Genomic DNA, 16,630 nt, shown 5'->3' with positions numbered 1-16,630 from the left:
GAGTAAACATTTACATGTATGTGTGTGTGTGTGTGTGTGTGTGTGTGTGTGTGTGTGTGTGTGTGTGTGTGCGCGCGTTACTTGCCACAGACATTTTGGTATGTCTGTCGAGGGGCCATTCTTTCCTTCTTCTCTTTTCCTTTCTGACAGCATCCATCCCTGCAAGCCAGGCTTCAGCTCACCTTGAACTACTTATTATAACAAACTGAAGTCAATGGAGGGTGAATTTCTCTTGTCTGAAATGCTTGGAACTGGCAGTATTTAGTTGCTTGTGATTTTGCTTTTTTAAAGGGGGATTTTATTATTATTTACACAGAATTTACTGGCTAAGCTTCCCTAATCAAGAAAAGTAAAATAAAATTTCAAAAACCCTGAAATCCAAAATGTAACACAATTTAAACCTTTGGATTTCTTGATGAGGACTACCCAATTTGCTCTTGGTCTAATGCCCTATTATTCTTACTCAGCTTCCCCTGATGCTTCAGTAGCATGTTAGCCATTGGACCAATGGGAAGTCTGCTGGAGAGATTCCAAAGAATTCTTTGGAATTTTTGATTCCCTTAATCAAAAATAAATAATAGACATATTGTTCAGAAGAAACCAACTCTGAACAGAGCTGTATAACTATGTCTGTGTGAACATATGGTGCCCGAGCTCCATCAGCCATGGATGGAGGATACACAAAAGGAAAATACAGCCTTGAGGGATGGTGGGACAGGAAGATGGGAGGAGCCGGAGCCTTTGAAGTCAGTTTTGGCCAATGATTTCCAATGGGTATGCCCAGCCTCTCTACACTTTTCTAGTGATCTAACCCCTACTGTTAACACTGCTATGTTGGAGAAAGTACAAAAGATAATGATGTTATCAGACAGAGCTCAACCATGTCAGGCTAATGTTCCAACAAAACAGGAGCTCTGGGGTACATGATAGAGCCAATCTGTATAGTGAGGGGCTGCGGGCAGGCCTGCTTTTCATCCCACCCAGCTCCCGCAGAGCTAGCTTAGCCCCAGAAATAACAACACACAAACTTTATTCATTTAAACACTGACTGGCCCATTAGTTCCAGTCTCTTATTGTCTAATTCTCACATCTTGATTAACCCATTTCTAATAATCTGTGTAGCACCACAAAGTGGTGTCTTACCGGGAAAGATTCAGCATGTCTGACCTGGTGGCTGGCTTCATGGCGACTGTCCCAGAGAGGAGAGGCAGGGCAATTGCCCGAGGCATCTGCCTCACTCCCAGCATCCTGTTCTGTCTACTCCACCCACATATGTTCTAACCTATCAGGCCAAGCAGTTTCCTTATTAATTAACCAATGAAACAGCAGACAGATAGAAACACTCCTACATCAAGTCTGTCTGCAAAAGAGAATGATGTTAAAACATAAGATGCGCAGCCTATGTTGAGCAGGAGGCACACATCAGTCTTACTTTGTCTCTCAAACTATCTCTCTCATTCCAACTCCCATTCTAACCTACCTAAGAGTCTTAAACACATCACACACACACACACACACAACCTGGGTGTGATGGCACACACCTTTAGTCCCAGTTTTCAGGAGGCTGAACAGGTATACTTCTATGAGTTCAAGGCCAATATGGCCAATATCACAAGTTCCAGGCCAGCAAGGGTTACACAGACCCTGTCTAAACAAAAAGGAACCTTAAAATCAAGTGGAGTCTCAGTGATTAAAGCAATGCTTTTTAAACTTTAATAAATCACTTTAAAATACTTTAGTGCCTGATCTAAAGTTAATCTTTTTCACAAGCTCCTAGCCAAATAGACCAGTATTTGTGAGACCAAAATTTGTATGGCAAGTTTTCCAGCAGCAAGAGCAATCTAAAGCACTTGGGGAACTGCCCACTGCTCTGAATTTGGGGACTGTGCAAGGAAGACCGAGTTTGGAATGTGTGTACAGCCAGAGTGTAAACTGACTTTAGGTCGGTCAGATCTGAAAACAGACAGGTCATTTCTGCTCAGAATCAAACCCTTAACATGCCGCTCTAGTTTCTGGGAATGTTTATGTGAACTTCTGACCCCTGAAAAGTACACCATTCATATGTGGCTAATGGGCATAATTACTCTAGAAGATTTATGAACACAATAGCTTTTAGGGAAATGTGTCTTAAACAGTGGATTCCGCAATCACTGTAAATGATCTGCCCCTAAAAACTGTGTGAATCTGAAAACACAAGCTATTTCTCCAAGGAACACATCAGCTGCATTCTGAAAAAATTATTTTTAATGTACTTCCCCAAAATATTTTAAAAGTTAGTTAAACTTTTTTCATGCCACACATTAAAAACTGATGAATTAGAGTGAACTGTCACATAAAAGTCAAACCATGAACCTCCTGGAGGGGGAAGGGATGCCTGGTTACTTAAAGTGAGGTTAGGTCAAGGCCTTTGTAGGGCTCTGAGGAAAAAGAAGAGACCCAAACAGTTACGAATGAGAGAGTCAACTAAAATCTTCTAAAACCGTATGGTTTGAAAAGCATGACACTTAAGAAAATATATGTCCAAAAGAAATAAAATAAGGTAACACAAACACACCTATAGAAAATGAACACAAGATATGAACAGAGGGCAGAACAGCCCTGCCCAAGGGGTTAAGGAGATAGCAAGGTTATGTGGGAAGAAAATTTAGAACTACTTTCGAGCTTATTCTTTCAAATTCTACATTTGAACACCTTACTTGGACATCAGAAAAATAATTCATGTGATCATGTATATGTAGATTTTTTTTCATGCAGGGTATAAGATTAAAAGCTTAGAAACTGTAAAAAATACTAGTAACCTAATAAAAAGTTTAGCCTTCTCACTAAAGAAAGAAGTGTACAAAAACAGCAGTAAAACATTTTCCCTTGTGAAACTGCTAAAGCCATATTTTAACCTTGGTGATTATTTCTGATCTCAGGATAACATGGAATAGACTCTCTTTAAACTTGGCCAAAAAAAAAAAAAATAAAGACAATAAAATTCTTCTGAAAAGATATTTGGAAAAAATGTGTCAAAGGCTTAAAATTATTAACATTCTTGGATTATGGTTGCCAGGTTTAGCCAAGTGCTCAGGGCATACCTGATCATCGTTATTCACTGCTTATTTAAAATCAAATTTCACTAGATAGTCTATATTTTAAATGGTGACCCTAGTTGATCTCTGCAATTATATTGCTAGAAAATTCTAGAGGCAGAAATGTTTAGTTACTCAGCAATGCTTTCTCATATGGTGAAAGACTTAAAATAATCTAAATGTCAATATTAGAAAGACTGTCACATAAATGACAGTACAGTCACATAAGATGACCAAGGGGCACTTCTGTTCATTGTAAACTGCACAGTGAAGAAGAAAGACAAACTGCTAAACTATGGAGAAACAAGACTCCTATTCAGAAAGAACTGTCAATCACTTTCCTGGCTATGTGATGGAAGGTTCTAGACAAAGCAGAAAGGGAGCCAGCAAAAATCAGGCCCTGGAGACTCATAAAAGAATTCAGAGAACAATAGAGATGTATTTATAAGGACTCCTATGATTACACTGAGCCTACCTGAACAGCCCAAGCTGGGCTCCCCATTTTTAAGGTTACTTTATTTGAAAATGTTCTTACTTCCCCTTCACATTTAAGGTCATAAACATATTCCCAGGTTCTGGCCATTGTTGCAAAGGCATCTTTGGAAGACCATTATGCTGCCTACTATAGGTACATGACACAGGTACCAGGCAGACAGCTTGAAACAGTTGAGAATATTGAACAACACAAAAAAATGATGATAATGAGGAACTGCTAAGTGTTGAGGAAGGCATGGGGTGGGAGGCACTGACAAATCCCTCTAAAACAGAAAGGAGGCTAGGCCATCCGGGATGGAGGCTGGTTAACCATAAATGACATGATTTATGGATAAGAAGGTCTCAACTTCCAAGATCAAACTTTACCTCTCAGCCTTGCATGTGTTTTCCGATTCTGATCAGCTCTGCAGGGCTCTAGCATTAAAAGACTGTGCCTCAGCCCTTTCCAATGGCTACATCCCAGTTGACTTCAATGAGCTAGGACCTTAGCTTACCTACTCCCAGATATTATGAATTCTCCACAGGATGACCTGCCCATCTCTCTAGGAAAGCAGCTGGATACATTCCATTGCTACTTAATTATGTCCCACAATTCCTTTATCTGGCCACAGACCCGCACTTACCAAGCTGTCCTCAAACCATTCCTTTATGTAGGAAGCCGTTGGGCCAGGGATCTGGCTCAGCAGGGCTTCTCTCTCCTGAGGAAGGGCCAACATCTCCAGCGCCAGTCTCAGGTCCTCAATGAGATGAAGCACTGGTATGGAGTTCATACAGGAGGATGGAGGAGATAGCCCAGGCTCACAATTGCCATCACTAATATCTGTGACTGTTTTAGTGCCTGAAACAAAAAAGAGGAAGAGACCTTGGTAAGAAGAGTGGATGTCACCGTCCGTGAACTTATCAAGAGCAAAGACAGTGAGGAGTGGAGGAGAAGGGCTGGAGTGGAGGATCACTCCGGCTTCACCATGGAAACACAGCAGCAGCATCTTTACTCTCAGCTGGAATGGTAGAAGAGAGACCCATCATGCGGGTACAGCCCACTAAGCCTGACATACAAAGCTTGCACATGAAGATATCTGATAAAACACAGTCAGCCCTCACCAGTGCCCAAGACCCAATTCTTCACCATTTGTAAACATACTGGTTTTAAGTTAACTGCACAGATGGCCACTCCAAGCTCCTCCCAGTCACCTATGGGCATTCCTCTCCCTGCCATGGCCTGGTCACTGCTATTACTAGAACACTATGGAAGTGACTGTGCTAATGATGGGTCTGGGGCTTAAGAGGATTGACAGCTCCTGCTTTTCCTCTCCAATGCCAATCACCTTATAACAAAGGCTGCCTGCCCTGCAGAAAAGACAGCTCCAACTGCCAGCAGCCATCTCGATATGGTAGCAGACTTGTGAATGAAGCCATTCCAGATGACATAACACACCACACAACTACGAAATTATAAAGAAACAGATGGTAGAGTTGATTGGAGTTAGCTGGGTTAGTTGAGCACAGTTATGGACAAGGATTACTATATTCATTCTGGTGATGGAGTAGAGCAAAGCAGAATCTTTCTGGATGCTCTAATCGGAACCCTGCTGTATTAAAGCTGTACTAGTTCCTATGCATATCCATAGCCCATTTCCCCGTGACAGATTGCATGGATGCTGAGTACAGAGTCTACACCAGGCATAGCTAAGTTCCCAGCATCCACTAGATGCTAAAATGCAGCTTAGCTTATTCAAATGACTGCACACATACTCAAGTAGATAGCTAAAGAGACAGAAATAAGTGCCTGGATTTCCTCAGAGATCTGGGATGTTGGGTCAGTTCCTTCTAATTTAGTATGTCTAAAATAGGGAGGGCTGTTTGTGTCTTTCTACACCCTATCATTCAACTACAGAAAAGCCCAAACTGACCTCACAGAGTCTCACAAAGGAATTCTGGATTTTTAGCTGTAAGAAATACTTTGTAAATGTAGTTTAAAGTATGAAATTTTTTTAGGGCATTTGGATTGTAAAGACCAATAGGGTAAGCTACCTAAAGTTAGGAATATCCTGGAAAATGGAAGCTGGTGGGCCACTATGGGTCTGGCATCTAACTCCTGGTCCCCTTTACACTTTTAGAGGCCACCATGTCCTTGCCAAGCAGTTTGGGAAGGAAAAATCCACACAGAAGGAAACAATTACCACAGAATTTGATTGCCAGTTTGCCTTCTGAAAAATGTATGACAGAGGGAATCGTAGGTCAAAATTCACAAACAAGTCAGGCTCTGGGGACCTAGGAAACAGTACATGTACCCATGCTTTGGTGTGTGTTCAGCCCTATCTGGTTCCTACACATCCAATTTAGAGCTGATTGGGAATTGCGTAAACCAAACCTCAGGGAAGAGAACGACTAGAAACTCAGCAAGCCCTCCAATCTTCACACAATTGCTCAGCAATCATTCCTCTGCATTGTGAATGCATATCCTTTTCCTCTTTTTAAATTGTGTGTGTGTGTGCACGCGCGTGCCTGTGTGTGTGTGTGTGTGTGCGCGCGCGCGCGCGCGCGCGCGCGCGCACATGGGCACACATGCCATGTGGTTTGAGTATAGCAGTCAGGATAATTTTGGTGTGCTGGTTTGCTCCTTCCATTGTGGGTTCCTGGAATTGAGCTCAGGACATTGGGCTTGTGGAGAAAGTGCTTTTCTGCAGGGAGCCATCTGCGTGCCACACAGTCTAACTGCAGAGTGTTTCATACAGGTGAAGTACACATTGAGTTGAGCTGAAAGAGATGGAAAATACAGAGGTGTTTTGCTAACTTTACATGATAATGCGGCTGTTGTGTATTTAATACCACACACAAAAATAAACCCTAGAGAGATGAGTATTGTATATAAATATTAAAGTATAAGAGTATAAAGGAGTAGATGAAAATTGGGTTAGATTAAGATCTGATAGGCACAAGAGTGACCGAGCAAAGTACAACAAAACACTGCACACTTACTATATAATTAATTTCTGCTACATAAAGAACAAGTCTGAAAACACTACTTTACAATGATTATAACAAAACACTAATAGGTCCTTCATACAGAGACACCATATAAACCAGTTTTTAAGAAAAAGTCCCAGTTCACTTCTCACACACAAAACAGCCATAGTTACACAGCTAACTCTGAGACATCTACAAAAACACAAACAGAAAATTAAAATATAGAAATAAAATGTTTTCTGAATAGTTCATGGAACATTTAAAAATGGGAGTTCAGTTGTTTACTGATAAAATGAATGAAGTTGAAAATGCAATGATCAACACACTGAGAATACTCAGAGCCTGTTCAGAGACATCAAAATTGGCCCAACTGTTTGCATAAGCAGTTTGGCAAGATACTGTAAAAATGTTCATACTTTGTAACTAGCAATTCTAATTTTACAAATCTCACCTGAGGAAATACAACCAGATGTTCTTTAAAGATAAACACACAATAATGATCTCAATAGTGTGCTAATTCTGGAAACATGGGGGTAAATGCCATCAACTAGGTGAGTATTTAAATTAATTTCACAATATTCAAAAGCATAATTCATATAGGCATATATATATGAAATGACTGTCCAAAGAACCAGAAATATGACGCCATATACTAATTTGTAAAATATATAATTAAATGGGTGAAGAGATGGCTCAGTATTAAAAGTACTGGCTGCTCTCCCAGTGGACCTGGTTCAATCCCCAACACTCATCTCACCCCACAACCATATATATAACTCCAGTCTCAGGGAATCTGATGCCCTCTTCTGACCTCCATGGGCACAGCATGCATACGGTACACAGAGGTACATACAGGCAAAACATGGTAACACATAAGAGATAATAAAAAAATTCTGAAGAAACTATAATTACTATATTTTTGTATATATGGATGTTTAAACATATATACAAAGATAGAATGTTTTTTAAATGTTGGCAATGACTTCCAGAGGTGAGAGACTGCAACCCGGCATTTAGACAGGTTTAAACATGCTAAATCAATACTGGATATTATGGAATGCCAGCACAAGAGATTGGGGGGTAGTGTATGTGTGTATGTATACATGTATGCAGGTGTGCTCATGTCGACATATGACGTATATTCGTCTATTGCTCTTCACATCACTTTTTGTGCTCACCACTTCAGCCTCACTGGCCAGTGAGCTCTGGCATCCAGCTGCCCCTCTACCCACCCCCAAACCCCCATCCAGCACTGCAGTTACAGGTGCATGCACCACGCCTGGCTTTTACATAGGTGTTGGAGAGGAGACCTCAAGTCTTCATACTTACCCACCAGCATTTGCTCACTAAGCCATCTCCTCGGCCCTCCAGCCCTTCTTTAAACAGTTTTGGAGTGATTGGATGCAGACACATTCTCTCCCTGAGCCCCTTTTTTTCACTCAGGAATTGTACAAATGAAGAACTGATATATTTTCAAGCAATCTCAGAGACCTGAGGCTGGGTCACATGATCTGTTGGAAGCATGAAAAGCCTGAGGGAATCTCCTGGCAAGTGGGCGGATCCAAACCACCAGGAGTCCCCCCTCACCCACAATGAACAGAAACAGAAAAACTGAAACAGCTCCCCACTCAGAGCCATGCTTGAAAGAAAATTTAAACCTTGGGGACTGAGGGGCGGGGAAACCACTGGAAGGTGAAACAAGTTCACAATGACTCTAGAGCAGCTCTGAGCAAAGACCCAGGCAGAGGAAGGAGCTGGGATTGGAGCTGGGGCCCCCGTGAGGGGAGAGAGCAGTTAAGCTGAGTGAATGTCTGTAGGGGCAGTAGTCATACATAGTATCTGTTTCATTCAGGGGCTCTGAGAAAATTCACTCATGGCAGAGAAATAAATGTGGAGAGCCCCAGGCATGTCTGTAGAGCCATGGGTACCCAAACACTGTGAGAAATGCAAACTAGAGGTCTCTGCATACCACAAGTGCAGAACAAATGCCTACCGGGCATTCTTTCCTAAGAATCCCCAAGCAAAAGCCAGTACGCAGCACTGGTCAGAGTGTTGCTAAACACTGCCAAAGGCACAGTCTCCCAGAGGGCTCACCTCACCAAGATACACATTGTCCCTGCAGATGATCAGCTCCTACACAAAATTACGAACACAAATCAAAATCAAAAACCACATACAGCAAATAAGAGAATCCTGGGGTCAAGAGAAAAAGGCAAGAGATTAACACTGAATACACCTGTGTATATGACAAGGGATTCTAAATTATTTCTCAGAAAAAAAGGTGATTCAACTTATATCCAAGTGCTAAAAACAAGTTCCTCTCTCTGGGAGCACAGTATTCCATTCTCTTAAACAACAAAGTACTGTTTAGGAAATATAAGTCAGCACAAAGGTTGTAACTTTGAGGCTTACAGAATTCTTAGGGGGAGTTTTGCCTTAGGTCCCACTTGAGAGAACTGAATTTAATTGGTCTCAGATGTGATCTAGGATAAAGAAAAGGTAACCAGCATTCTAAAATAAAGCCAAAGTAGAAACTACCACATTAGAAAGGTCACTCAACCAATGCTTGTTTCTGATGACTATAGAGGCTACCTTAGAATTCTTACTCTAAGAAAGAAAACCAAAACTTAATTTAGATAAAGTAGTTTTATTTAATTTAATGTTCAAATACTTGTTGAAAATGAGAAAACAAAGAAGTATAAAATTTTTTAATCTCATAAAAGTGTTGTGTTAAACATTCTACTTTTAGTAATTAATTTTGTCCAGCCCAATCACAGTTTCCCCTCCCTGCACCCGTCCACCCCTCCACTATTCTTCTCAGAAAAAGTCAGATCTCCCATGCACATCAGCCAGCCAGACTAGGCACTTTCTCTCCTACTGAGGCTGGACAGGCAACCCAGTAGGAGGAAAGGGTTCCGAAAGCAGGTAACAGCCCCTGCACCCACTGTTAGGAGTCCCACAAGAAGACCCAGCTACCCAACTGTAACATATGTGCAGAGAGTCCCATGGAGGCTCTCTGGTTAGTGGTTCAGTCTCTGTGAGCTACTATGAGCCCAAGTTAGTTGTTTCTGTTGGTTGTCAAGGTGTCCTTGACCCCTCAGGTTCCTACAATCCTTCCTACCGGTCTTCTGCAGGATTCCCCAAGTCTACCTAATGTTTGACTCTGGGTCTCTATGTCTGTTTACATCAGTTGCTGGGTGAAGCCTCTCTGTTGTTGGGCTAGACAAAGACCTATGAGTATAGCAGAATATCATTAGGAATAATTTCATTGCTTTTGGTCATGTTAGGCATTATCCTAGGTCACTGAGCTGTCCGGACTCTGGATCCTGGTCCTCAGGGCAGTGTCAGGAGTGGGTTTGCTCTCATGGTGTGGGTCTCAAGCTGGACCAATCACTCGTTGGCCACTCCCGTAATTTCTGTGCCACCTTTACAACAGCATACCTTGAGATAGGACAAATTGTAGGGTAGAGGTTTGAAGCTAGGCTGGAGTCCCAGTCCCTTCACTGGAAATCTTGCTTGGTTACAGAGGATGGCTGTTTCAGGCTCTGTATCCCCACTCCCCCTCACTGCTAAGAGTCTTAACTAGGGTCATCCTCATAGACTCCTGGGAGTTTCCATTGCACTGGGGTTCTAGCTCATTCGAAATGCCCTTCACTCCAGTTGTCTTTCCCAGTACTCTCTCCTTCTATCCTCCCACACCTGATTTCTCCTGTTTTCAATCCCACCCCCCATCCAGACCCCTTTCTTCCATCCACTTGTAATGCCTATTCTATTTCTCTACATAGTAAGGGATCTGTGTGTCCCCCTTCAAGTACTCATTGCTTCTTGGTCTGTTGATTTAGCATGGTTATTGTTTATGGCTAATATTCACCTATAAGTGAGTACATACTGTGTTTATCTTTCTGGGCTTGGGAGGCTTCACTCAGGATTATCTCTTCTAGTTCTATCCATTTGCCTGCAAATTTCATGATGATATTGTTTATAACAGCTGGGTAATACTCCATTGTGTAAATGGACCACATTTTCTTCATTCATTCTTTGGTTGACGGACATATAGGTTGTTTCCAGTTTCTGACTATTACAAATAAAACTGCTATAAACATAGTTGTATGGTAAAGTATCCTTTGCGTATATGCTCAGGAATGGAATAGCTGGATCTTGAGGTAAGTCAATTCCCAACTTTCAGAGAAACTGGTATTGATTTCCAAAGGGCCTGTACAAGTTTACACAATGGAGGAGTGTCCTCCCTTGCTCCACATTCTTACCAGCATGAGCTGTCACTTGTGTTTTTGATCTTAGCCATTCTGACAGGTGTAAGATGGAATCTCAGAGTCATTTTGATTTGCATTTCCTGATGGCTAGGAATGTTGATCATTTCCTTACATGCTTCTCAGTCATTTGAGATTCCTCTGTTGAGAATTCTCTGTTTAGATGTGTACCCCATTTTTAATTGGATTATTTGGTTTGTTGATGTTTAGTTTTGTGAGTTCTTTATATATTTTGGAAACCAGCCTTGTGTCAGAAGTGAGGTTGGTGAAGAACTTTACCCATTCTGTAGGCTGCCATTTTGTCCTTTTGACTGCGTCCTTTGCCTTACAAAAGCTTTTAAGTTTCATGAGGTCCCATTTATTAATTGTTGATCTTAGTGTCTACGCTACTGGTGTCCTGTACAAGAGGTTGTTTTCTGTGCCAATGCTTTCAATGCTACTTATCACTTTCTCTTCTATCAGGTATCTATTTGCATTCTTCGACATTTCTGACATCCAGTTAGACCAGCACCATTTGTTGAAGATGCTTTCTTTTTCCATTGTATATTTCTGGCTTCTTTATCAAAAATCACGTGTTCATAGGTATGTGGATTTATGTCTGAGTCTTTTATTTGGTTCTACTGATCAATGTTTCTCTTTTTACACTAATACCAAGTGGTTTTTATTACTAGTAGTTTTTATTACTATTGCTCTGTAGTACAGCTTGGACTCAGGGATGGTGATGCCTCTAGAAGTACTGTACAGGATTGTTTTGGCTATCCCGGGGTTTGGTTTGTTTTTCTGTATCAAGTTAAACATTGTTCTTTCAAGCTTTGTAAACAACTGTGTTGGAATTTTGATGGGACTTGCACTGAATCTGTAGATTGCTATTGGTAAAATAGCCATTATTACTTTGTTAATCCTGCCAATCTATGAGAATAGAAGATCTTTCCGTCTTCTGCTTTCTTATTCAGTTTCTTTTTTCAAAGACTTGAAGTTCTTGCCATACAGGTTTTTCATTTGCTTGGTTAGTTACCCCGAGATATTTTATATTATTTTTCACTATGGTGAAGAGTGTTGCTTTCCTAATTTCTTTCTCAGCGCACTTATCATTTGTATATAGGAGGGGTACTGATCTTTTGTTTGTTTTTTTGTTTAAGTTTTTGGGTTTTTTGTTTGTTTTTTTGGTATCCAACTACTTTGCTAAAGGTGTTTATCAGCTATAGGAGTTCCATGGTAGAATTTTGGGAGCCACTTATGTATACTATCATATCATCTGCAAATAGCAATACCTTGACTTCTTTCCTTCCAATTTGTATACCCTTGATCTCTTTTACTTTCCTTATTGCTCTAGCTAATATGCAACCAATGTTGGTTTCTAATGACTAGAGAGGCTATCTGAGCACTTTTATTTTAAGAACCAAAGCCCAAACTTAATATAGATATTGTAATTTTATTTAATTTATTTAGTTTAATGTTCAACTTCTTGTTGAGGATAAGACAAAATGAATTATAGAATTTTGTTAATAGTGTTTAATGATGAAATTTTTTCTGTATATTACATGTATACAGTAATGAATGCTATGGTATTTTCACACATGTTTATATGTAAACACATGCATTTTGGGGTGTAGGGGGTATAACTGTGTGTACTATATATCAGAACAAGTACTTTGATCCAACTTCTAAAAACAGCCACAATAAAAACAAATTATCAATAACTCTATAACAAACCAAAAATCCTATAACAAACCAAGAAACGTCAATAATCCTATAAAGAAACTGTATTACTCTCCCAGTCTTGAGAGAAAAGATTAAGCCAAATGCTTTCACAGTTAATTCTATCAAACATTTCAGAACAGCCTAACGGACTGTTTAGTATAGAAAACAGGAAACTCACTTTGTAAAAACAGAGTACCTGGACAGGTTTTAGAAAAAAGGTGACCTGTGCCTCCTCATGCACCCCAGAACTATGTACCTCAGACATCGTGATTACTACCAAAGAAAATTACAGGCCATCTCACTCGTTAACCTCAGATATATAAATCCTATGTAAAAATTATGAAAAACAAATCACATAATGTACAAAGATGAGAATCAAGCTCATCTCTCTTGGGAAACGATAACCAAGCAGACACAACCAGACATAAAGTGATGACAGACCAGAGTTTGACAAAGTATGTGAAGACCAATGTCTCCCATCACTGGAGAACATTTCATTAAATTACACACATACAGAACACTTTCCCAAAAGTGACCATATATACTAAGCCATAAGGGAGGTCCCAGCGGAAAACCAAGAGTTCACAGGGAGTTTATATAGTTTGAAGGTTTCCCCAAAGTTCATCCTAGGACTGGATATGGTTCAGGTGGTAAAGTGCTACCAAGCCCTAGATTTGATCCCCAGCACTAATTCTGGTAGCACGTGCCTATAATCCCAGGACTCCATACACTGAGAGTTCAAGACCAACCTGGGCTACATGTGTTACTATCTACAAAATAAACAAATAGGTAAACCTAATACTGACACAATAATACTGAAATGTGGGATCCTGAGGAGCTAATTAGAAGCCAGATGTGGTGTCCCATGCCTGGAATCCAATACTTAGAAAGCTGTGGCAAGAGAATCATAAACTGGAGATCAGCCTGGGAAACAGACCTTGTCTCCAAAGGGGTAAGGGGAAAGGAAAAAAGAAGAAAGGGGAAGGGGTAACAGAGAGGAAGGGAACCTTAAAGAAAGAAAGAAGGGAGAGGGAAAAGAAAACAAAAGGAGGAAAAGCAAAGGAAAGAGAAAATGAAATGATAAAGGGAAGGAGGGAAGGAAAGGGAGAACCAGAAAGGGGCAATCAAATGTGGAAGGTTCTGCCTTCATGAATGGACCGATGACTTTCACGGAAATGTCAGCTATGTTGGGGGTAGATCTCTATTGTGAGCTCTGCACCCATTGCTTTTCTCTCTCAGGCTACCTTCTCCTGCCTTCTGTCTTCTACCATAGGATGACACAAGCCCTTATCAGATGTTACATACTTTAAACTGGAATTTTCTGCTTATGTTTAGAACAGTGAGAAATTTCTTTACTTTATAAACTGCCCAGTCTCAAATGTTCTGTTACAGTAGCACAAAATGAACTAAAACATATTTCCTGTTTACATGCTTCCACAGGAGAGTAAGATCGATTTCCCCACTGCCACGTTGATGGTCTCTCCGCTTCCTTCTTTCAGTCGATCCCCACCACCTCCACCACCACCACACACACAAAGACTAAAGAGTTAAAGGAATTCAGTGTTTCTCTCCACGGTTACCCATCTCCTGAATGATGGCTCTTTCCCTGAGGAAATATTTCTGAGACCCTCTGCAGAGTGACATCTGCAGCTAGAGACTAAGTTCATTTGCTGTGTGTTTGAGGTGGAGTGTGGTCTGTTTATGACTCTAATCATAGCCTCGGATCAAGCCAGCATTTCAAGTCAGTAATTCAGCAGAGCTAACGTTTTCATATGAACAGTTCACCCCACCCAAGCCTGTGTCTACATCCTAGTTCCTGGCTCCTATCAACGTGTCACGTCACACGAACCCAGACTTTACAGGTGCAATTGAGGAAAACAAGGAGATGCTTGGAGAATTGTGATTAGCCAGCCATCCATTGATCTAAAGGAAGAGAAAGGGACCATGAGTAAAGAATGCCACAGAACTCTGACAGCCATTGGGCAGACATACAAAGCAAGCTACACAGAGAAAAACAAACATAGATACAAAGGCACATGCACATACATACCCCTCTCAAAGCAGTGGCACTGAAGGGAGCCTTTGGAGCTCAGAACCTCTGTGGTAAAAGCAACTGGGTCAGTGTCTGGCCTATAAGTCACTGCCAAATCCTCCGTGGGCTATAGACTGAGTTATTTTGTTTTATGATTTTTTAAAGATTGATTTATTTATTATGTATACAACATTCTGCCTGCATATATGCCCGCACGCCAGAAGAGGGTGCCAGATCTCATTACAGATGGTTGTGAGCCACCATATGGTTGCTGGGAATTGAACTCAGGACCTCTGGAAGAGTAGCCAGTGCTCTTAACCTCTAAGCCATCTCCAGCCCTGCTTTACGATTTTTATTTGTAATTTTTATATGTACATAGGTACACCTGTCTGGATGAGGCTTTGTGCATGCAAATACAGTGCCTTCAGAGGCCAGAAGAGGGCAGGAGATCCCTAGGAAGCTGTTAGTGTACCTTGGGTGATGGGAACTAAAGTCAGGTCCACTGTGAGGGCAGTGAATAGTGCTGAGCCATCATTTCAGCCTCCTCTGGAACAAGCCTTAGTGGCCCACTTGAGAGAAGTGGACACATGTTTTGGGCTGAGCAAGAATAAGAATAAGCGGAAGACCTCTGTATAAAGCCAGGATGCAGGAGGTTATTTATAACCTCAGCCAATCAATTTTCAAACCAGTCTTAAAACTTGGGTTTGGAACCAGAATAAGAACACACAAATAATTCAGTGCTGAGGCAAAATACCCATAACTTAAGAGGCCAAAGCCCCTCATCTAGGGGCTGAGGTAATGCTCAGTTGTAGAGTGCTTGCCCAGCATGCATGACACCCTGGCTTCAATCCCTAATACCACACAAAAACAGGTAACTAAAAATCTCACCATCTTAGGAGTTCTCAAGCATTGCTGAGGTCCAGAGGACAAAAAATAATCACCAAGAACAGAGAAAATGCAGATAACCACACTCACAAGCTAATGTAACTGAAAAACATAGATAACAACTAAAAAACCACGTGTGCCCATGAGTGCACATGGTACGTTAGTGACCGGTAGCAGTGGAGTGGGCCATTGACCATGAGAGCACCTGTAAACTTCACTGAGTAAGTGCTGCAAGCCACTGCAACCAAATGCAAAAAGGAATCAACTTAAAATACGTATGATTGTTTCTGTCTGAAAGTGAGATTCTGAAAGAGAAGATACATCTAAGAAAGTAAAAGAAATGAATAGCTATCAAAAAATTGATAGAAAAACATAGCACGTAGTGCAGAGATATAATTATGTGCATATGTAACTATTCACAGAATAACATATACAACTAAGCACAGACATTATATGGCAACTGATTAATAAAACCAAAAGTAGCTAGATCAGAGTAGTAACAAAAAGATTACCTCTGGCACAGATGGTATTTAGAATAAAAACAGGGCCTAGAAAGACCACTCAGTCAGTAAAGTACTTGCTGCCCAAGCATGAGGACCTGAATTCGAGTCTACACACACACATAAAAGCCATGTGTGGAAGCATGCATGTGTGTTCAAAACATGGGGAGTCAGAGACAGGAGGATCCCTGGGGCTTGCTGGCCCGCGAGTCTTGCCATCTCAAAAAGCAAGGTAGGGGCTAAGGATGTGGCTCAGCTGGTAAAATGCTGGTCATGCAAGAATGAGGACCTGAGTTTGGATGCTCAGTACACACATAAAGAGCCAGGCATGGTGGTCACTCCTACAATCCCAGGATTTGGAGGAAACAAAATGAACCTATATAAGCTTGCTACCCTGCTATTCCAATCAACGGGAGCTCCAGGCTTAGTGCCTCACAAATTAACCTGGAGAGTAAGCGAAGACAATGATGTCATACTCTGTTCTCTATATAAATGTGAACCCACATACATATGCACACACACATACAACATACCCAAATACACACATGCTCAAAAAGACCCAAGATTAACCTCTGACCTACACTTTCACGGACACATGTACATACACTTGTACATGTGTGCGCATCTGTACCAACATGCATGCCTACATGCATATACACACACAGACACAAATAAAAGCAAATGTGATGGACAAAACATAATGACCAT

General features: G+C 41.1%; 1 protein-coding gene across 5 annotated transcripts in view; it reads right to left on the bottom strand.

Moving 5' to 3' along the window:
* The window catches only part of Ppfibp2 (PPFIA binding protein 2), a 159,454-nt gene that overhangs the window by 90,723 nt on the left and 52,101 nt on the right, over window positions 1-16,630 (bottom strand). For all 5 annotated transcript variants that reach the window (XM_038322355.1, XM_038322336.1, XM_038322346.1 and 2 more), the window contains one exon: window positions 4,193-4,407. In XM_038322355.1, coding sequence (XP_038178283.1) covers window positions 4,193-4,407 — 215 coding nt within the window. The remainder of the gene's footprint in view (window positions 1-4,192; window positions 4,408-16,630) is intronic.

Source organism: Arvicola amphibius, chromosome 1 (assembly GCF_903992535.2).
Source record: "Arvicola amphibius chromosome 1, mArvAmp1.2, whole genome shotgun sequence".
NCBI classification, from domain to species: domain Eukaryota; kingdom Metazoa; phylum Chordata; class Mammalia; order Rodentia; family Cricetidae; genus Arvicola; species Arvicola amphibius.
The sequence above is the reverse complement of the archived record's forward strand: the minus strand, read 5'-3'. Positions and strand labels throughout refer to the sequence as shown.